The sequence below is a fragment of the Mesoplodon mirus genome (assembly GCF_964341445.2).
Source record: "Mesoplodon mirus genome assembly, chromosome: 2".
In the NCBI taxonomy this organism is placed as follows: domain Eukaryota; kingdom Metazoa; phylum Chordata; class Mammalia; order Artiodactyla; family Ziphiidae; genus Mesoplodon; species Mesoplodon mirus.
Window position 1 is genome coordinate 160,022,315 of NC_138977.1, and position 22,672 is coordinate 160,044,986.

At 48.6% G+C, this 22,672-nt stretch overlaps 1 protein-coding gene across 8 annotated transcripts in view; it reads right to left on the reverse strand.

Moving 5' to 3' along the window:
• Nucleotides 1-22,672, reverse strand: part of EVC (EvC ciliary complex subunit 1) — an 81,388-nt gene that overhangs the window by 45,310 nt on the left and 13,406 nt on the right. For 6 of the 8 annotated variants that reach the window (XM_082629782.1, XM_082629781.1, XM_082629783.1 and 3 more), the window contains exons 4-9: nt 20,322-20,554; nt 18,657-18,741; nt 11,799-11,897; nt 8,870-9,007; nt 5,884-6,042; nt 1,391-1,607 (exon numbers count right to left, since the gene is read on the reverse strand). In XM_082629782.1, the coding sequence (XP_082485908.1) occupies nt 1,391-1,607; nt 5,884-6,042; nt 8,870-9,007; nt 11,799-11,897; nt 18,657-18,741; nt 20,322-20,554 (931 nt within the window). The remainder of the gene's footprint in view (nt 1-1,390; nt 1,608-5,883; nt 6,043-8,869; nt 9,008-11,798; nt 11,898-18,656; nt 18,742-20,321; nt 20,555-22,672) is intronic. The other 2 variants (XM_082629785.1, XM_082629784.1) reach the window with 2 other exon arrangements.

The window sequence follows — 22,672 nt, forward strand, 5'->3', positions numbered from 1 at the left end:
GGTGACACAGGGTACAGAGAGCCTGAGTCTTCCGGAAGATAGTGACACGTCAGACTGGAGTCGAGATTCAAAAACTGCCAGGGTGAGTTATTAGATCAGCAGAAGATAAGGGGGGTGAACCCAAGGGCAAGGCCCCCTGTGGCAGGGGAAGGTGAACTTGGGGAGAGAGGGGCGGGGCCTAAAACCACCCTTCAGCCCACCTGCGTCATTCAGTCCCAGCAGTGTGCCAAGTACAGGGCCAGGAACTGGGGTCTACCAGTGAGCAGGACCCGGCCCAGCTCTCAAGATGCTCATGGTCCAGGGAAGACGAGGAATGCCAGAAGGAGAAGAAATTATGCTGCATGAGGGCCAGGGCAGTGTGGGGGGAGGAGGAAGAGGGGGCACAGGCAGCATGGGACCCCAGAGAAGGCTCCTGGGATTAGAGCCAAGGAAGAGGTTGGCCAGATTCTGTCCACTTGGGTTTTGGGAGAGATGCTGAGCAAAGAAGCTGTTGAAGCAAGTGAGGGCCGGGCGACGAGGGGTCTGCAGTCGTTGGAAGCGTTGGTTTCGGCATCTCACACCATCCCCACCGCCACACACAGTCATACCTCCTTCTGCACTTGCCCTAAGGCAGGCACACTTCCTTAGGTTTGACCTGAGAATCTGTTTAGGCTCTAGCACCAAAGAAAAGAATGTGGCCAGGAGAGACTGGAGTCCTCCCTCCACCCCTGACTGTCTCCTTGTCTCCCCCATCTTGTCCAAGTTCAACAGAGCCCCGCCTAGGGGGCTGCTTCACCATCCCATCCCAGCCACTCGCTTCCCACTGATAAAGCCCAGACCACTGTGTGTGCTGACCCCCAAGTCCAGATGCATTCAGATTCTACATGGTCCAAAGTTCCAGCCAACAGAAAGTTTTCCATGTGCTCACCTCCTGCAGGTGAAACACCTGGGTTTCCTCTTGTGGGTCCCACCAGCGGTGTGACCTGGACTAAGTCCCAGATGCCCTTGATGTCTTGGGCCCTGATCTGCCCATCTCCCAGGGTCACGCCCGGGAGCAGTAGCACGTGTGCGCAACAGCCACGTTGGGTTCCCTCTCCTGACCCACGTGACTGACCCCTGTCCACGCCCACCCACCTGCAGCTGAGCCGGGCCCTGTGCCACATGCAGGGCTTCCGGGCGTTCCCGCCTCCTTGGCCCTCTGCATGTTCTGGGTGCTTCTCTGGCAGCCTGAATCACTGATGGCGACGTGGGACAGGCAATCTCGGACCCTAGGAGGTGACCTGGGAGGGCAGCCTGTGCTAGCCTCACGGGAGCTGCTCCCCACGCCTGCAAGCGCCACCACCAGCCCTGGCCCACACAGCCTGCAGCACACATGGGGTGCCAGGTGCCCGGGCCTGGCCCACTCGCTCACCCCTGCCGAAGCGCTCCGCCTCCTCCCAGAAGGCCTTGTGCTGCTGGGTCAGCAACTCCTCCCTCTGCCGCCCCGACAGCTTCCCCTCGATGGTCAGCAGCTCCAGGCTGTGGGCGATGGCGGCCAGGCGGCATCTGGTCTCCTCCCGGATCTGCAGCTTCAGGAACTCAATTGTTTTGGCCACATGTGCCCGCCCCATTGTCCTCTCCAGGGTGTCCTAAGAAGAGAAACACAGGCGACAAGGGGCTGGAACACCCTGGGTCAGTACTTGGCCATGACGGTCTGTAAACAGTCACGGGCTTGGTCCTGGAGCCCCACCTCCCTATGAGCAGAGCGCAGACCAAACTGCTCTCACGAGCTTCTTGTGTCTGTGCCTCAGATGGGGACAAAATGGTCCCGGCACGGGGATGTGGTGAGGCTGATGCCGCATAACACAAGGAAAGCGCTTGGTACTTGGTGAGTGGGCCATGCTTCTGGGGAGGAATTTAATAAATGCACACGACCAAAGAGGGTAGTCCCCCTTTCTCACTGTCATCCCTCCCCAGTCGAGGGGGCCTCGGGCCTCCACAGCCCTGGAGGAGAAACATTAGGAGAAACAATAAAGGTTGGCTTTCGAGCCTCCGGGAACCTGAGTGCTGGGGATTAAAGAGATTTGCCGGGTAAGCCTGACCTGGAGGGGGACCCCAGCCGTCAGACTTTAGAACAGGCCTGACTGCCCTACCACGCTGTCCTTCACTTAGGACACGACACTCGGACAGGACGCCTCCCCCATGGAGGAAATGTCCACCAGAGGCAGGGGTGGACCCTGCAGGTCTGCATCTCCTGTCCTCGCGTCTCAGAGAGCAGCCGCTCCAGGAACCTTGTAGAATGAGAGCACGTGCACCACGTTAAAGCTGAACACTCAGCGCCTCAGAAGGACACCTTTCCCACCTAGGGGTGGGCCCCCAGGACCCCCGGCACGGTGGCCTGAGTTCGCCTCCGCCCTTCTTCCCCACCACGCCGGCACCCTTGCCTCCTTCACACCCCTCCGCTCCGTCTCCTTCCCGCTGGCCCAGAGCCACGGCCAGCTCAGGCCCCGGTCACTTCTGCCCTGGGCTACTGCCCAGGGCCGTCCCTGCTCTGCCAGCCTCCCACCTGCCCGCTCTGCCCCGCCCCGCCCCGCCCCACCCCGCACGGCAGGCAGGGGGACTTTCTGAGGTGCAAATGTGGCTCTGCCATCCTGGGGCCCAAACCCTGCAGTCACTGCCTTCAAACCGAGTCTATATACTCCTGGGCACGGTGCACAAGGCCCTTCAGGATCAAGCCTGGCTGAGTCTCCAGCCTCGTCCCACACACCTCCTTGCTCCTGGCTGCCCAGCACACCCAGCCTTTGCACACACGGGCCTCCACCTGGAACACCCTCCCGGCCTCCTCTCACTCCCCTGCCTGGCCAGGTCCTGCTCGTCCTTACGTGCTGTGTGGCACCTTCCCTGACCCCCTCCACCTCCACGGCCCCCTCCTCCCGTCTCTGCTGCTCCTGTGCCTCTGTCTAAGCATAGGGACAGTCCCAGGCTGGACTGAGAGCCCTTGAGACAGTGGCCATACCTGCAACACCCGGTAACCAGCTCTGGGCCTCACTGTTTGCTGAACTGCATTGGTCTGTGTTTGAGCAACGTGTGAACAGGGCAAGGACAATGATCCCTCAGTTATGGGCAAGAGCACTGAGGTTTATTCTGGAACGCCACCCAAATAGCCCAGGGACAGCGGCTCTGAACCTTCCTCTCCGCCAACTATATAAGCCCAACGGCCGTCAGCGGGCCCATGACCGCTAGAGGGCGCAAGACGATAAGCGCTCGGTGCAGGTGTGGACGGCAAGGGATCCAGCGAGGCTCAGGGCGTGGGGGACAGCGCCCAGAGCCCAGAGCAGCCACCTCTAAGGCATCACGGTCAGGCCACCCGGCTGGAGAGTGACAGCTCAGCCTCTGGATTTATATTCAAGGAAAGACGGGAGGAGAGTCGAGAGGCGAGCATGAGCAGAGGGGCATCAGATGGAAGGTGGGAGGAGTCAAGGGACTTGCATGGGAGGCGAGGGGGCCACTGCTGGCTCTGAGAGCTGTAACCAGTCCTCAAACATGCCCGGGCTCAAACTTGGCTCCCGACCTGCATGACCTTGAGCACAGTGTCCTCACCTACGCCTGACTTACAGACTGGATGTGAGCATTAAATAAGTTAAAATAGGTAAAGCACTTAAAATAGCAGCCAGAAGATAGTAGGTGCTCGTGAATGCAAGCTGTCGCCATAATTATGTACAGCAGGTCCCTACGTCCCTCCTACCATCCTCTTTCTCTCAAGCATCCCTAGAAGCTGATTCTGATGACCTCTGGGGCCCTTTCCAGGGCTCTTCCAGTTCTGATATTCAGCAATTCCACGTGACACATTCCGACTGCCCAGGCCAGAGTTCTCAGATGTCTCCAGCCTGAGAATTTGAATTCTTCTGGAGTTTATCAACAACATACTCTGACATACAGGCAGAGCCAACCTGTCCCTCTCTGTACAAACATAGATTGTAGCTCTTTCCACACATCATTACGATGACTTATGTCTATTTTGTTTGCTGACACTTGGCCTGCCAGAGTCTAATCCGTATCACATACTGAGCACTTCCCCTGGGCCAGGCTCTGTTCTAAAGGGCTTACACGTTGTCCACTTTCTAACACTCTCAGAGCTGATGCTATTCAGATTCCCATTTTACAGATGATGAAACTGAGTCACAGAGAGGTTTAGTAACCTGTTCAACGTCATACAGCTAATCAAAGGTAACTGTGGGATGAGCTCAGGTTTCTAGCTCCAGTCTGCAACACTGTTCCTGTAACAGGATGTGGCACACAGCAGGTGCTCATGAAATGCTGACAGAAGGAAAGGCCTACAGATAACCTGGAGAAAATTCTTTCCCTTCTTCCTATATGGAAGTGACGGGCTAACACTCGGGCCAGAGTCAGCTAAGGATACGTTTTTTTTTTTTTTTTTTTGTCTGCATCAATATCCTGCTGATGGAATAATAATTAAATACAAAGAAAAAAAGAATAAAAGGAAAAAGATCTTTCTCTTTTGATAAGCATTCATATCAGCAGCCTTATCAAATCAAAATCCAATTCAAAGGGGCTTGGACGGCAAACCAGGAAGCCTGGGGCACAGGCTGAGCGATATCATTAGTCAACATGGGAGTCCTGGTGAGTCGCTTAGCTGGCTCCTCTGATCTTCGGGAATGAAATATCTGTGTGTCTATCTTTCGGCAGTGCCGAGGAGGGGAAAGCAAACTATACGTGTATGTGACAAGCAAAAGCAAAGAAAGTTCTCAAACAGCTGTGTGCACCTGGGAGTTTGTTAAAAATGCAGATCCTGATTCGGGAGCGGGAACGAGATTCTGCATTTCTAACCAGCTCTCAGGTGACGCTGATGCTACCGGTCTGCGGACCACACTTTGAGAAGCAGAGCAGTTTGTGCAGAAGCAGCAGGGACCGCTCCACTCACAGCGCCTTCTCCTCACGTCTGAGGAGCTGAGTCTCTGAGCGGAGGGCAGGGTGGCTGCTGCAGGTTTCTGAGTCAGGAGTGCCCTGGGCAGGTGCACAGGTCTGAAATGTAATTCATGAGTTCTCAAGGTCAGAGGAAGGGGAAATGGGTGGATAGTGGCCTGGCCTTTGCACACAGCAGGGCTAGACGGAAACCTCCACAACAAAACCCGACAGTGACCGAGCATTTCCCCGGGCCCTGCCTGCAGCAACTCCTGGGACCATCTTTTTTAAGTACAGTAATTGAAGCTCAGAGGGGTTAAGTAACCTCTTCGAGATCACACAGCTTCAAGTGGCTAAGCTTAGCTTCAAAGTCGGATTTGGATTTGAGGATTCCTCTGCGCCAGTGGTTTGCATTCCCAGCTATACATCAGAATTGTTTGGGGAGTTTTAAAAGCAGCAGTGCCAGGTCCTCCACTTCAGACCAATCAGATTGGATCTCTGTGCAAGAGGCCCGGGACATGGGCATTATTTTAAGCCCCCTAGGTGATACATGGGGCCATCCAGGAGAGCTAACTGAAGCTCCGTCCACACCAGTGGGCATCAACCATGACTACTCACTGTGGTCACCTGGAACCTTAAAAAATCCAGACTAAGAATCTCTGGGGTGGGGACCCATCTTGGACCCAAGCATCAGTACTATTTTTACCTCCTCAGATAACTTCAACGTGCAGCCAGGATTGAGAACCACCAGTGCCCTATGCTGTAGTGACGTGGGACGGGCCAGTCTCCCCACTAAAGGAATGGTTAGATGGATGGACGGACAGATAAATGACTGATGGATAGATGGAGGGATGGATGGATACACTGCTTTTCTCTGGCCTCTATATCCCTTTCTACAATCTGCAGGTGTTGAACTTAATGACCCCTACGGTGCTCCAAGCTTCCGGGTTCCACGTCTCTAGTTTGAATATCACGTTCCCTCCCTGCCCCCTCCAGCGTTACCAGAGCCTGCAAATCCTGAGAATCACGCAATAGCCCTTCAGCTGCAATCATTCTTTCTGTCACAGTCATCATGAGCTGTCGGGCTTTGGAGCTGGAACACTTAAATTGGTCCACCAGAAAGTGCTGGATGTTTTCCATCTGTTTCCAGAAAGCTTCCATCTGTGAAATGAGAATGAGATGCAAGAGGTGGGGGGAGAAAACTTATTTCAGAAAGCTTTAAAGCTGTCCGGCTCAGGCTTGGGCATTACTATCCACCCCTTATCACAAACTGAGATTATAAACAATTCTACAAGTTGGAGAAAGTTATCTTGGCAACAGTCACATTCTCCAGAAGTTCCTCTTTGTAGGTGCCAGTCAGTTTTGATGTGGCTCTTCAGCAAACACCAACGGGCTGCTGATAAGGAAGGCAAGCACCATGAGATCCCCCAGCTCAAACAGCTGAAAGACTGCCCGGCAGTGGGGTAGGGAGTGGGGCGGGTGCATGAAATTCGACAATGCGCTCCTGGAAGCTTCCAGATCTTTAAAGGGGATTAAACGTATCCAGGAAATAAAAGCATGAATGGCCATTTAAATATTGATTATTGTCCTAAAAGTATAAAAGAACAATATGACAGAGATGACGACGACCATAAAAACATTTTGCCTTCAAACCTTTTTCCTTTCTCCACCATCTTATCAGGAGCAGAGTAGGGAATCGCCAAGTGGTTTAGAAGGTTGGGGGCTAAATTTTTGTCACTGCAGCCTTCCAGACTCTAAGAACAACAATGCCCATAGTCATAGCAACTTTTCTTTACGGCATGCAGGTTATAAGCCAGGCTCCGTGCTTCACGCATTTTATTTCTAGATAAAATATGTATCGGAGAGACAAGGAACAGGCTCAGAAAGTTAGGTCACTCGTCAAGGGTCACAGAGGCAACAAGAAGCAGAGGCATATTTGATTCAGGTCCCTTCAACTCCCACAGCTGTGATTTTCTCCATCTTGGCTCCACCTCTCAGATGCTGAGATGGATGTTGCCTGCTGGGCAGGGTATGGTAGGGGTCAGGGCTCAGTGGCTCCAGAAGCCCATGATGATCTTCTTGCTATGGCTAAAGGTGGAGAGAGATGGTGACCTGAAACTCTGAGTTAATCCAGCCAGCCATCTCTCAGGGGCTGGGCATGGCCAGGAGAAAACCCACACCCGCACGAACCAGCACCTCTTCGAAAGTTTGGTGTCCTGTCTCAAGGGCCTCGTGGCAGCTCAGCAAACACTTAATCTGCCCTGGCTGCCTCCGCCCTCACATTCACACCCTGCTCTTGCCCCCTCTCGCCCCATCAGATGACTTCCTTTCCAACTGCTATCAGAGAATGTGGACTATCATCCGTGAATTCCTGCACATCCGGAAACAGAGTTCTACATCCAAGCAGCTTCACCTCTCCTCTTCCCATCGCAGAGAACGAGGACGCCCACTCCGCTCTTCTGAAAAACTCGTGATTCCTTTGGCATCCATGACATGACATTCTCCTGGTTCTTCGAGGTCCATACTCTGCTTCTTGTCTTGATTCTCCTTGACTCCGGCTTCTTCAATGCTGGCAAGATCCAAGATTTGGCATGAGGCTCCTTTCTTTACCCCTTCCACACACACCCCTGGACCAGAAGCATCTCTGTTAGTGAAGGATACCAATACTTCAGAGAATCTTATGAGAATGATCAATCCTCTGCCTGAAATGTGCAGACACGGACAAGATATTCCACTGCTTCGGGGAGTCCATCACCACCAGAATCCAGGCTGAGTACCCTCCCTTAGCCATCTCATCCCGAGAATATCCTCGCTCTCCGTGTGATCCTACCTGAGCTTAGCGGAGACTCTCCATCCCCAGGCATCTCCAACTCAGGATGTCAAGCCACGCTCACCATCTTCCCTCCCAACTTGTTCTCATTCTGGGATCCTTATTTCCATAGACCTCATCCTCTATACCCTCCTCTTCCTACCACCACCTCCTTAGACACCACCCTATCAGCTCTCCCACTTTTTCTTACCTCTCCATCCCTACTGCAATTGCCTTCATGAAATTCCTATTGGATTAGCCCCAAAGCCCCTAACAACCTTCCACACAGCAGCCTGGGCAGTCCTTCTAAAACAGGGCCAAGCCACCCTCTGCTGCTTCAGTGACTCCCATTTCCTTGGCATGAGACGAAAACCCTCAGGGAAGACCTCTGGCTTTATCTTGCTCAGCCTGCTTCCTAGCCCTGGCTCCCTTCTCTGCCCACCCACTGGACAGCATCCATCCACACTTCTCCCCAAAAGCTTCTTGATGACCCTTTCTTCTACAAACACCTTCATAACCCTGGGGTAAAATGAATCGTTCTCCCCACTGTACCTCAGTCTTCCCATACTTCTATCTATCACGGCACTTGTAACCCACAAAGTCCTCATCCGTTCACCTGTCAGTCCCCCCCACCAGACAGGCCTGAGCATCTCCCTGACAGGGCCAGGTCTAAGTTCATTTTGAATTCCCAGAGTCCAACACAACACCTGGGTGCCAAGAAAATATTTGTTTAATTCGTAATATATGAACAGCAGGTAGTAGAACCTCAAAGCAAAAAAGAGAGTTTGAGGGAAGCCATCCTCTCTAGAATTTAAAACATGCTTTTATGAGTGATGCCTGGAGTTTGAGAAGTTAGCAGCTGGCGTCTGCTCTAAGCCACAGGGCGGTAATGACACATAGGGTTAGAGTGATCTTTGCTTTGAATGATAAAAAGATCAATGTAAAATTTAAACAAGGAGAATTCACTAAGAGGAAAAAAGGACTCCCTCAGTAAATCTTGGCCCCTTAATTATACCTTCTCAATCACTACCTTCAGAAACTGGATCCCTGGCTCCAGGGCAGAACACAACAGGGAATTCTAGTATTAAACATGCTTCTAGGTACCATCTCTTTAATCTCGCCAAATGAACTGTCCCAGAAACCACGCTTTTTATATGGGAAAGAAAATCCATCACATACATTAGCTATTAGCTGCTCAGAATATTCTCTCTCTTTCTTTTCTACATCTGCCAGGGTGATGTATTCAGAGTCACCAGCACCCAACATCTCCGTGTTTGACAGTCTGACCTGAAGTCTCTTTTCTAATTCCTCCAAATCCTGGAGAAAAAAAGAAAAAGGCAAATACAGAAAAAAACTAATGTATCTTAAATTCTAGAGAAGAAATGCTTTTATTTTCACCCCATTATCATAAAATATTTCTTAACCATAATTAAATGCTTTGGGTGTTGTCCTACTGAAGGACTGATGATAAAAATCATCACAGAGCCTCGGGAATAATGGATTACGTATTTTCTTCTAGTCTTTCCCTCATCCCCCCAAAATAGGCCATATTTTAAAAACAATGAAATAGTATCTTCCTATCTTTATGAACCAGGAACATGTCATGACATCTGGGGTGTGGGATGGAATGTCCCCTCCCCACTCCTCTGGTTTCCATGGGGAAGGATTACTTAGTACACCCCAGGGAGGAAGTGATATGTATTTGACTGGCAGTTCAAAAGCAGGAAGTGAGCACAGCCCCTAGCTTGCCCAACCTCTTCCTCTTTGGGATGGACCATTCAGGGGAGACCACTGCTCTGGTGTGGCCTCAGGCAAAGGGCCCTCTTCTGTGTGGGGAGGCCTGATGTGGCCCAGCTTTGCCAGTAAGCAATTTAGGTACGCAATTTAGCTAATCCTGGGATTCACTGTTAGGAAGCAAGCCATGATCACTGTGCACCTAAGCTATGTCTTCCAAGCTGGCCCCTTTCAGTGATGAAGCTGACATTTCTCTGTCTCCCCAACGCTTTCTCTTAATTAACTCAGAACTTAGAAGGAAAAGGGGAACCCTATGTATGGAGTCCTTCAAACCCCAACCTGGAGTGTGGAGGGTTTGTTTTCTGTTCTGTTCTGTTTTCTGGGCTGTTCTGTTTTCTCTAGACCTATGTTCACTGACATGTAATCAACACTGGTGTGGGTCCAAATTCATTAGGAAAACTGCTGTTGATTATCCAAGCGGAAGCCATATGTGACTTCTAATTCTCACAGCATCTCTACAAGAGAGAAATGAGGGTTCTTTTCCAGATGAGGAATCTTATCTATGGGAAGCTGAGATATTTCGTCCAAAGTCTCCCAGTAGGAAGTGGTGTGCTAGGCTAGGCCCCTTAGGCTCACTGACTCCAGAGCCTCACTCTTCTAACTGCATGTACTATGCTGCTTCTCTCCAAAGCAGCTGCCATTTCTGGGCACTTCTCATCTTCATCTAGAAGTTCTGAGGCTGTTGTCAATATTATAGGAAAGTATGCATTCAAAGCCCTTGGCCAGACTACATCCACTGAACAGTAGCCACTGACATAATTAAGATGCTCTGGAAGTGGTAGAGGTGGGATTTGATCCCAGGCCTGCAGATACCAAAGCTCTTATTCTTTCCATATGACATTCATTACTAGTACAATTACAAGTATCACCAACATTATCATTCTTTTTGTCATTGGAGAGTCATTTAAACTCACTGAGCCTCAACTTCCTCAGCTATAAACAAAAAGAATGATGGTCACTCACAGGGCTGTTGTGAAGATTAAATAATGTGTGTAAAGCACTCTGTGCATTGCCTGAGGATGAGGATCACAGTAGTGGTGGGACTGAGGATGATGACAATGATGTTAACAAAAATGAAGATGTACTGCCTTCTCCCTGGGATGTAGTGATGAATCCTCCCCCTTGGAATCCAGAAGAGTGAGGAAGAAACACTCCCTCCTCCCAATCCCCCAAATCTCATGGTTGCAGTGATAAGGCTGATAATGATGACTATGATGAAGATAATGGTAGTGATGGAAGGAATGAGGATTATGACAATGATATGATAATGAAGATGAAAGTCGTGATGGCAGAAGTGAGGATGATGAGGATGATGGTGGAGGTCGTGATGGTCATGGTAACGAAGATGAGAATAACGAGGCAGATAAGGATGATGGTGGCAATGGGAGGAGTAAGAACTATGGCAACAGTGAGGGTGGCGATGATGAAATGTTGGTAGTGGTGGTGGTAATGAGGAGGAGGATGGTGCTGGTGGTGGTGAAGAGGATGATGAGAATGATGATGAAGATCATGATAACAGTGGTGATGGTCATAATAAGAATGAATATGACAATGATGACAATAATAAAGACGGTGGTGGCGATGGTGATGATGATGATGATGATAGTGGTGGTGGTGATTGTGTTGGTAATCAAACAATAATAATGGCAATGATACTGATGATGATGATGAAGATGACTGTGGTGGCGTTGGTGGGAATGGGCATGATGGCAGCGATCATATAATCAGGGTCTGGTTGTTACTTTGCTAGGTGCTTCATACACATTTTCTTCTTTCTGTAATCCCACAGGATGGGAATTATCATCCCATTGCACAAAGGAACAACCTAGAATTCTGAGAGTTTCTGAAAGACAGGACCAGGAAATCAATCTCCACCACTGTGACTCCAAGCCCTGACTCATTTTGCTGCACATAAAACAATATAAAGCTTGTATAAAAGACTGAAATGAGAAGAATGCAAAGTAGTAGGAAGAGTTATAACCAATAAGCAAATTATATATTTTAAAATACCCCACACTTGTACAGAAAATAGAATCAGTAGTGGTTCTCTTTCAGTAGTGGGTATGACCAACATTCTCTTTTTTTCTACTTCTAATATTTTTCCACATTTTAATAATACACAGTTAGTTTTATGTTTATAGCTATACTTTTATATACCATATAGAAGTATACCATTATATACCATATTGTGTTGAAAAGTATATATTGTAATAAACTATTTTTATACATAAAAAATACTTTACTATAATATTATGTTTTATATATCATAATAAACTATTTTTAAGTTATTTTGAAATACAGGTTGAAAACTTACATTTTCTTGTTTTGAGAGAATCTTCTGGTATAATTCATCATCAGTCTTCTTTTTAGGAAGAAGGTCAAGGAGACACATTTTAAAAATCTGAATAAACATCTGTTGCCAAAAAGGGAAACAACAAAGAGAAACGTTTCAACAACGGTTTTTCCCTTCCCTCCTTTTTCTCCTACCTCCTTCTTTCTCTCTCCCCCAACTGCCCATACACTTTTTGCTCTAGGAAAAGACCTCAGATTAAAAGTCATGACAATGGCCTGTAATGGACTGCATTTTCATGAAGCTTCTAAAGAAAAATGCTTCATTTCTTCTGCACATATTTATAAGGAGCCCACTCTGTGGTAAGCCCCCACTTTCCCCATTTCCATGAGTCAAGAAAACAGACGAGGCGAAGGGGGGTTGCTTCTTTGTGGAAAGAATCAGAGGGATGGTTGTACGGAAACGGGATGTGTAAAGTCATCTACTCCAGCCCCCTGTCTCAATGGATGGACATGTCCTCTAAACCAAGAAGGGTCCTCCATAGGCAGGGACACCCTGGCATGTCCAAGGGTGCTGTGTCCACAATTTGTTTAATCATTCACCTATTGCTGGACATCTGAGTGTTTCCAGTTTGGGGCTATTACAAATAAAGCTACTATGGGCATTCACATACAGGTTTTTGACTGAACGTATGTGTTTCTGAGATGAATGTCCAAGACTGCAACAGCTGGGTCTTCTGGTAATTGTATATTTCGTTTTATGAGAAATCACCTGTTTTCCAGAGTGGCATTTTATATTCCCACCAGCAATGTATGAGTGATCCAGTTTCATTACAACCCCACAAGCATTTGGTGGCATTGTTATTTTTTATTTCTGTCATTCTGATGGGTGTGTAGCCATATCTCATGTGGTTTTAATTTGCATTTCCCTAATGGCTTAATGATGTTGAACATCTTTTCATGTGCTTTTGTGTGTGTTTCCTTGCTAGCCGTATATTCTTTTTGGTGAAATAATCTGTTCGTGTCTTTTGCCCATTTTCTAATCAGATTGTTTACTTATTTCTTTTTCTTTTTTTATTATTATTTTTTTAACATCTTCATTGGAGTATAATTGCTTTACAATGGTGTGTTAGTCTCTGCTTTATAACAAAGTGAATCAGTTATACATATACATATGTTCCCATATCTCCTCCCTCTTGCATCTCCCTCCCTCCCACTCTCCCTATCCCACCCATCCAGGTGGTCACAAAGCACTGAGCTGATCTCCCTGTGCTATGCGGCTGCTTCCCACCAGCCATCTATTTTACGTTTGGTAGTGTATATATGTCCATGCCACTCTCTCACTTTGTCACAGCTTACCCTTCCCCCTCCCCATATCCTCAAGCCCATTCTCTAGTAGGTATGTGTCTTTATTCACGTCTTACCCCTAGGTTCTTCAGGACATTTTTTTTTCTTAAATTCCATATATATGTGTTAGCATATGGTATTTGTCTTTCTCTTTCTGACTTACTTCACTCTGTATGACAGACTCTAGGTCCATCCACCTCACTACAAATAACTCAATTTCATTTCTTTTTATGGCTGAGTAATATTCCATTGTATATATGTGCCACATCTTCTTTATCCATTCAGCCGATGATGGACACTTAGGTTGTTTCCATCTCTGGGCTATTGTAAATAGAGCTGCAATGAACATTTTGGTACATAACTCTTTTTGAATTATGGTTTTCTCAGGGTATATGCCCAGTAGTGGGACTGCTGGGTCATATGGTAGTTCTATTTGTAGTTTTTTAAGGAACCTCCATACTGTTCTCCATAGTAGCTATAACAATTCACATTCCCACCAGCAGTGCAAGAGTGTTCCCTTTTCTCCACACCCTCTCCAGCATTTATTGTTTCTAGATTTTTTGATCATGGCCATTCTGACCGGTGTGAGATGATATCGCATTGTAGTTTTGATTTGCATTTCTCTAATGATTAATGATGTTGAGCATTCTTTCATGTGTTTGTTGGCAATCTGTATATCTTCTTTGGAGAAATGTCTATTTAGGTCTTTTGCCCATTTTTGGATTGGGTTGTTTGTTTTTTTGTTATTGAGCTGCATGAGCTGCTTATAAATTTTGGAGATTAATCCTTTGTCAGTTGCTTCATTTGCAAATATTTTCTCCCATTCTGAGGGTTGTCTTTTGGTCTTGTTTATGGTTTCCCATTATTTCTTTAAATATGTTTCCTGCCCCTCTCTCTCTTCTCCTCTGGGACCCCTGGTACTGCGAACGTTATTTCATGTGATATTGTCCCATAGGTCCCTTAAGCTATCTTCACTTTTTAAAATTCTGTTTTCCTTTTGCTGTTCTGTTTGGGTGCCCTGTCTTCTAGATCACTGCTTTTTTCTTCTGCTTCACCTAGTCTACTGTTGAACCCCCTCGTGTATTTTTCATTTCAGTTATTGTATACTTTGGCTCTGTGACTTCTGTTTGCTACTTATATTTTCTATCTCTTTGTTGAAGTTCTCACTCTGTTCATCCATTCTTCTCCTGAGTTTGATGAGCATTTCATCACCATTATTTGAACTCTTTAATCAGGTAAATTACTTATCTCCTTTTCATTAAGGCTTTTTTCCTGACGTTTTATCTTGTTCTTTTGTTTGAACATATTGCTCTGTTTCCTCATTTTGATTGACTATGTTTGTTTCTATGTATTAGGCAAAACAGCTACCTCTCCCAGTCTTGAAGAAGTGGCCTTGTAAAAGATGAACTTTATCTTTCAACCTTGCCCTAGCTCGTGGTTGTCTCTCAAACCTTTGTGATTGTCTAAGCAGCCTAATTTATTCTTTTTCATTCTTTTCTTTTTTAAAATTTATTTATTTATTTATTTATTTTTGGCTGTGTTGGGTCTTCGTTGCTGCATGTGGGCTTTCTCTAGTTGCAGTGAGCAGGAGCTACTCTTTGTTGCGGTAAGTGGGCTTCTCATTGCGGTGGCTTCTCTTGTTGCAGAGCATGGGCTCTAGGCGTGTGGGCTTCAGTAGTTGTGGCTCACGGGCTCTAGAGCGTAGGCTTACAAGTTGTGGTGCATGGGCTTAGTTGCTCCGCAGCAGCCTAATTTATTCTTGATGGGTCCCACTTGTTGAGGGTATGCCAAGAGTGTTAGTCATGAAGGAGCTGTTCACCAGTTTTTAGGTCTTTTTCAGAGGGATCTATTTCATATGTAGCTATAGATTCAGTGTGTCCATGGGAGGAGGTGAGAACAGGATCTTCCTATGCAGTCATCTTGGATTGCCCCCATGGTAAGACATTTTTAAATGCATGGGTGAGCAAATGTTTTTCTCCAAATGTCCAAAAAGTAAATATTTTGGGGTTTTCAGGCCATACTATTTTTTTGCAACTACTGAACTCTGCTATTACAGCATGAAGGCAGCCATAGGTGATGTGTAAAAGAATAGGTATGGTCGGATTGGCCCAAGGGCCATAGTTTACAATCCTTGTTTTAAGGTTTGTTAAACACTCTTCTGTGCCAGGCTAATATATATATTATCTCAAATGATCATCATAGCAGGAGGTTGGTACAATATTCCCCATTTTACAGATGAGGAACTCTCAATTGAGAAATCTGGACAACTGGCTTCATGTCACAAGGGACATCCATGAGGGACAGACCCAGAACTCTTCATCAACCTTCATTATGCTTGCCAATGCTAATAAGCTCTAAAAAGACAAAAATTGTCTTGACTCTCCATCCACTGAAGTCTGAGACTATGTACAGTAACATTCTTTTCTCAAGATGTTAATCTCAAATCTATTTTCTTTTTGACCCCAAACTGAATCAGTAACGTTTACAGGTCTTGTCCCATTCCTTTGAATTGTAAAAACTTTTTAATTTGGAACAGTTATGGATTTAGAGGAAGATGAAAAACAGTACAGAGTTCTGTGCACTTTGTACCCAGGGGTGACATCTTACATCACTGTGGTACAATATCAAACCTGAAAATGGACATAGGTCCAATACGTTAACTATAGACCTTACTCAAGTTTTCACCCATTTTTACATGCACTCATTTGTGTGTATATGTGTGCGTGTGGTTCTATGCAATTTTTCCCCATGTTTTGCCACAATCAAGATAGAGAATCTTCCAGCACCAGGAGAAATCCGCTAGTCCTAGTGCTCCTCTGACATCAGCCACGCCCCTCCCACATCCCCTGATCTATTTTCTTTTCTGCCATTCTGCTTTTAAAGGTTACAACTCCACTTCCTAGACAAGCCCAGCACCAGTGTCTTCCTCCTCAAGGGCCACCAGAGAGCGCTAAGATTCTTGGCTGCATGGTGGTCACATCTGGTCTGAGTCACTTCTGAATCCTGACCTGTGATAGTGGATCTCTACCAGAGAAATGAAATTTGAAGTCTGTGTGTAACATGGTTCCCTCCTGTTCCCCATGTTTCTCTAGGTCTTACACACGATGAAGACATGCCCTGCAGTGAATGGAAGGCCATGCTTAGAAAGCAGCTCTCCCAGGGTGGCAACGGTGTCAACCAGACACATTTCTATTGAGCACCTACTATGTGCAGGGCACTGTTCTGGGCTCTGAGGATACACAGACCTTGGACTCAGACAAACCTCATTTGGGTTCTGACTCTGCAGTTTACCAGCTGTGTGATCTTCGGCAACTGACTAGACCTCTCTGAGACTCAGGTTCCTCATGAGTGGAACAGCACTGAGGTTTCAATGAGATCAGACATTTAAAGTGTTTAGCCTAGCAGAGTTTCAGTGTTTCATAAATGATGCTGTGATGACACAGATTACACAGCCCTACAGAGCCCAGAACTTTGCCTACAGAGAACTTTCAAAGTGGGACTTGACTTCTAGTAATTCCATGGAGTAAAAGCTGGAAGTATATTATTTTTACACCTTTCCTAAAGTGGCCCAGAGAGGGTAAGTGACAGCTCCTAAGTGTCAAAGGGTGGACTAGAACCCAAGTTTCTAATTCCTAATCTGGTGCTCCTGGAACTTTCCCAGGTTCCAGCTTAAGTATCTCCCTCCAAGGAAGCCTGACCACCTCCCTGAAGCCTACACACCCTCAGGTCCTCTCTTACATGCCCTCGTGGTACTCCACCATTTGCTTTGTCATACTTTTTGCCTCTGTGCATTTTGTGCAGTCTATTGACTGCCATCTCTCCCCTGGACAGTGGGCTCCATAAAGGCAGGGGCTGTCCCTAGTATTATGTCCAGAAGGGCAGGGAGGCTGCCCACAGATGAGTGACAGTGAATGCTCTCTTCATGACAGTAGGCTGCTTCCCTGTGGGCATTTGCTGGCTGCTCCAGGGGCGAGGGGCCAGGACCACGTCACTCACCAGCTGGATGGGGCTGTGAGCACAGAAACAATCACCCTCCAGGGAGCACAGCCTTTGAGAAAATCGCTAGGGCCACCTGCCCCCAAGCAGGACCAGGTGTGGCTAAGTGAAAGCAGGCTGCAGCTGCAGGTGGGCTCGTTCCTCATGTCCATGAGCCTCTGCACGGGGGTCTGTGGGGCTGTAGGAACAGGCTCGATTTCTGGAATCCTAGGATGATTTATGGTTTCAAATACTGGCACCTGTTTACGAGGCCTGTTCTGCTCACACAGAGCAAAATTTCTTTCTGTTGCATCCTCAACTTAATACTCTTTTATTTCTCCTGTTTACAATGAAGCACCTGTGGGCATATCTTTGTCTGTCTCTCTGTCGCTCTCTCCATCTACCCCTCTGTTTCTCTTCCCAACAGGCCTTCTCTCTCCTCCCTTCTCTCTGTAGGTCTCCTCCCTCATTCAGTAATTCAGGGGATGTGTCTCATGGAGAAATAATTCTTTTTTTTAATTTTTTAAATTTTAATTATTTATCTTTGGCTGCATTTGGCTCTTCATTGCTGTGCGTGGGCTTTCTCTAGTTGCGGCAAGCGGGGGCTACTCTTCGTTGTGGTGCGCAGGTTTCTCATTGCGGTGGCTTCCCTTGTTTCAGAGCATGGGCTCTAGGTGCACAGGCTTCAGTAGTTGTGGCACGCAGGCTCAGTAGTTGTGGCTCACGGGCTCTAGAGAGCAGGCTCAGTAGTTGTGGTGCACGGGCTTAGTTGCTCCGCAGCATGTGGGATCTTCCTGGACCAGGGCTCGAACCCATGTCTCCTGCATTGGCAGGTGGATTCTTAACCACTGCGCCACCAGGGAAGCCCGAAATAATTCTTTTTTTTTTCTAACCCCAGTGGCCTTGCTGCCTGACTAACCCATGGAGGTTCTGTAGCTACAGTGGGACTCATCCCTCTGATTTTCTGTAACCTGGATCCAGTATGGATCCATGTGCATCTGGCAGAGACTAATCTTGTTTCCTCCATGGCTCTGATTTCTCCTTCCTTCACTCGGAGAATGCACACCCATAAGAAGGTACTCAACTTCCCATCTCAGCCCCAACTTAGAACTTTATGACTTAGGGCCAGTCTCCACTCTGTGCCTCAGTTTCCCCATCTATAAAGTGGATATAATGATGGCACCCACCTCGCCGGGTTGTGTGAGCTTTAAAATAACCACCTGTGTAACACCCGCAGGACCTAGTACATAGTAAGCACTCATAAATCTTATGATCACTATTATTCCTCTAAAAATCCTGTTCTCTTTGGTCTCCATCAGGAGGTGTGCGCAGAGAGTAGGTACCCAGCTTTCTGCTTTTAACCCCAATGGCACAGGGTAAAGTAAATCCTGCTCCCCGTCTGCAGGCACGAATTGCTTTTCCATTTTGTGGTCGGACGCCTAACCCTGCTCTGCCTTCCCCTTGTGGCGGCTCCGCTGTCACCAACACCCATTTCCCAAAGGTCTCCGGGACTCCATGCACAGGGAGAGCCTGTCTCCCGGGTCCTGAGTGCTCCACCTACCATGTGCTTCTCCTGCCTCAGCGCCGTGTCCAGATGCAGCAGGTCTTTTAAGTGAAGGTTGTAGATACACAAGTCAAGGTCCACACTGAAAAGTCCACAGAGAAACAGAAGAGACTTTCAGAGAATTTGATGTGGGGGGTAAGGTTATCGAGTTATCAGTACATCCCTGCAGGATAAGCCACGGTGCATCCTGACTCCAGATTTTAAATTCTGCAGCACGCAGAGATTGCTCACAGCCACCCCAGGTGCATAAGGAGCAATCGAAGTAGCCATCTGAAACCCACTTGTGACCAGAAGGAAACAGCTGCCGGAGACATCAAAGACAGAACACAGGAAGAGATGGAAGGTGAGAGAGATGAAAAAGAGCACTACCGCCCAGGCCCCCCCGGCATTTTCATGTCTAGTGTCACGTGTCATCCTTCCTTTCTGCTATCATGCACACATTCTCACAGCCATTTACAGATGAGGAAACTGACTCAGGAAATGAAGGGTCAGAGAAATCAAGTAGTGGTCACATGGTCACAGGGGCAGATAACGGACAGTGTGAAGATAAAGGTCTTTAACCTTTTCTCCGAGCGGAGCACAGGCTCCGGATGTGCAGGCTCAGCGGCCATGGCTCACGGGCCCAGCCACTCCGCAGCATGTGGGATCTTCCTGGACCAGGGCACGAATCCGTGTCCCCTGCATCGGCAGGCGGACTCTCAACCACTGTGCCACCAGGGAAGCCCGCAAATGCATTTTAAATGACTACATTCCCACCTGAACTGTTCAAGTCCTCTTCATCCGAATGGGAAGAAACATCCCTTCCCAGTCAGGCAGGGGAGCCAAGAAAGCTCCAATTAAATGAAGTCCCTCCTTCCCGGGGCCACCTTCAGAGTCAACACCAAGCTCAGGGTTCTGAGCCCACTCTTTCCACAGCCCTGAGCCAGGCCATGCCTGGTTCAAATCACCCAGGGCTCCTTGGACTCACGGAAATTCAGATCTGAGAGAGGCCTGAGGACTGACGTGCAAACCTGCTGACTATTTTTTGAGCACCTACTGGGTGCTAAGCCTTACTCTGGGCTGGACAGTTTGGCGATTTAGAGCGTGGGCTGCAAGATAAGGTGGTGGGGTCACACCAGGCTCCAATGCTCACCTGCTGCGTGACCTTGGGCAAGTCACTCTGCCTCTCTGTGTCTCATTTTATTCTTTGAAAATGAGGGCAATATTAGCATCTACTACACAACCTTAACAACATAGGGCTGTTAAGAGGAATTAATTCACTGACTGATTAATACTTGTTCATCACTGTGCCTGTCCCAGGCTCACACTGGGTGGTCGTGCACAGCTGTGATAAGACAGACCTTCTCCTCGTGCTCAAAAGAGAATTAATCCCTGCAAAGTGCTTAATATTTTGTATACAGAAGACACTTAACCAGTGCTAGCTGCTGCTATGCAGTGCACGGGGCAGGTCAGTGATTAAAGGAGGTCCCCTCTGTCTCTCCCCAGGGCTCAGGCCTGGCTCCCTGACCCCCATGCTAGCCAACAGCACACATTCAGCTCCAGCTCTGACACTGGGTTGCTGTGTGTCCATGGCTGAGTCCTTAATCTCTCTGGGCCTCCACTTCCTCCACTGAGCATGATAAAGCCTATCAGTCTGCATCCTCCATCCCACCCCCTCCTCACCTCTCGCAGGTCAGTGCCTCGGGGAAGCTGCTCACCCCCAGGAAGGTGCGACCGAGGAACCTGTCGTCACTGGCGGCTGAGTGGACGCTGGACGAGGAGCTGCAGTCGTCCTTCTCAGCCTGGCTCAGGCTCCCCAGGCTGCTGGAAGGGGATGCCTCCAAGGGCTGGTTCGGCAAGACTGCCTGCTTTAAGGTTTCGTGCAGAGATGGGTTGGAGGAACCGTCGGCCAGAGGCTGGGGGGCAGGAGAGAAAGTGTACTCTCAGTCCACATGACCCATCGTGAGGGTTTCCGTAATTCTGCCAGTGACACATGCGGTGGCTCCCAGGAAGGCCAAGCCGGGGCAGGCAGGGAGGGTATGAGTGGACACCGTGGAGCTTCTACCCCAGGGGCACGGCCACGGCCCTAGGGGCCTTCGTCACAGCTCTTGTCACATCACTTGTCCCCAAAGGCCAGCCCCTCTGCACCAGGCTCCTCCCCTCCAGCTATTAGCCTGGGTCTGTTCCCCGATGGCCCACCTGTAGCCACCCTCGGTTGCCAGCTCTGACCTCCCCAGCAGCCCGCCTGCCCTGCCCCATCTCTCTGGCTGCTGTCCCAGACCCCAGGCCCGCTCTGTCCACTGACCTGCCCTCGGACAGACTCAAAGCCCCTTAACAAGGAACTCAAGCCCCTTGCACTGCCATGACCACATGAGGTCATAGCCTAATGCCTGGCACAGTCAGAGAGCTCAGCAAATGTCAGCCATCCCTATGTCCAGCTTCGTCTCCTGCTGCCCCCAGAGGTGCATGCCCAGGTAGCACTGAACTGGTGGCCAGCTCCAAACCCTATCATTTCATGCTTCTGAGCCTTTCCAGACTCTTGTCCCCCTGCCTGAAACACCCCTAACTCATTGTCTGCTGGGCTGAAGCATCCCTCCCTCCAGACACAGACCCCTGAATCTTCCTACCCTGACCCCTGGGCCTAGCCCACACTGGGTTCCACAGGACCCTGGTCATTTCTGTCCTTCCTGCTATCACACGCCATCCTGCCACGTCCGCCAGGCTGGGAGGGCCTCCAGGGTGAGGACAGTGCTCTCTTGACCACTGGATAATCACCAGTGCCCACCACAGAGCCTGCCTAGCGCGGGTGCTGATGGCGAATGAATGCCCCAGGTCTGGGAGTTTTGCACCTTCACGCACCCACCAGATGGTGAAGGAAGTGGTTCCCAATGTGTGTTCCGGGGAGCAGTCCCATGAACTATAACCAGCTACTGCTCACTGTGAGGGTTCCACAGAAAAATTAGTTTGGGAAAGTCTGCGTGAACAAGGTAGAATCATTTCTTTGGTACAGGAATTGTCAGAACCTTCGATAGGCTCTGGTTGTCCTCAAAAGCAAATAATAATTTAAAAAACTGAACATGTACTGAGTGCGCAGACATCACACACCGTTCTAAGCCCTATGCCTAATTCCCTATCTCACCCTCAAGACAACTGGGTGAGGCAGGAGGGCCCTTTACCCCCATTTTATTGATGAAGAAACTGAGGTCCTGAGAAGTCAGGAAATGGCCAAGAGTAAATGGCTGAGATAGGAGCTGGGTTTGAGTCTGTCCTCTTTATCTCCAGGAGAGCAGGCAACACTTTCCTCAACTTACTTGACCAGGGAACTATTTTTTTCGTGGAGCATCACATAGGCCGAGGGCTCTTTGAAACATCAAGGAACATGCTGCTCTCTGCAAAACTCCCAGCCACAGGTGTGAACTCATGGCTCCAGGTGTAAGACCTGAGGGTACGACTCTTGCCCTGCCACTTCCTGCAGTATGACCTTGAGCAGATCATTAACCTCTCCCGGCCTCAGTTTCCTTATGCATAAAGTGGAGAGAACAATATTATTTACCTTACAGGAATGTTGCAAGGAATACTGAAATGTGTAATGTATGACAAATGCTTAGCACTGTGCCAGCCCCGCAGTAAATGTTCAGCGTCAGCTGCTGGCATTAGTCCCAGGGTCTGTAAGGATTAATGTTAGTGACTTGTTAGTATCTGTACTAGTGTTAAAAGGTCAGGGCGAATGCTGCCCTACTGTGCTGTCACCTGGTGTCCCTGTGGATACCTTGCTCTATATACCATGGGCATACCCTGTCCCTGACAACACTGTCATAAAATGGATTAACCTTAAAGTTATGCTCCATTACAAAGCCACAAAATTATCTCTATTAAAATGACTTGCCGGGCCTCCCTGGTGGCGCAGTGGTTGAGAGTCCGCCTGCCGATGCAGGGGATACGGGTTCGTGCCCCGGTCTGGGAGGATCCCATATGCCGCGGAGCGGCTGGGCCCGTGGGCCATGGCCGCTGGGCCTGCGCGTCCGGAGCCTGTG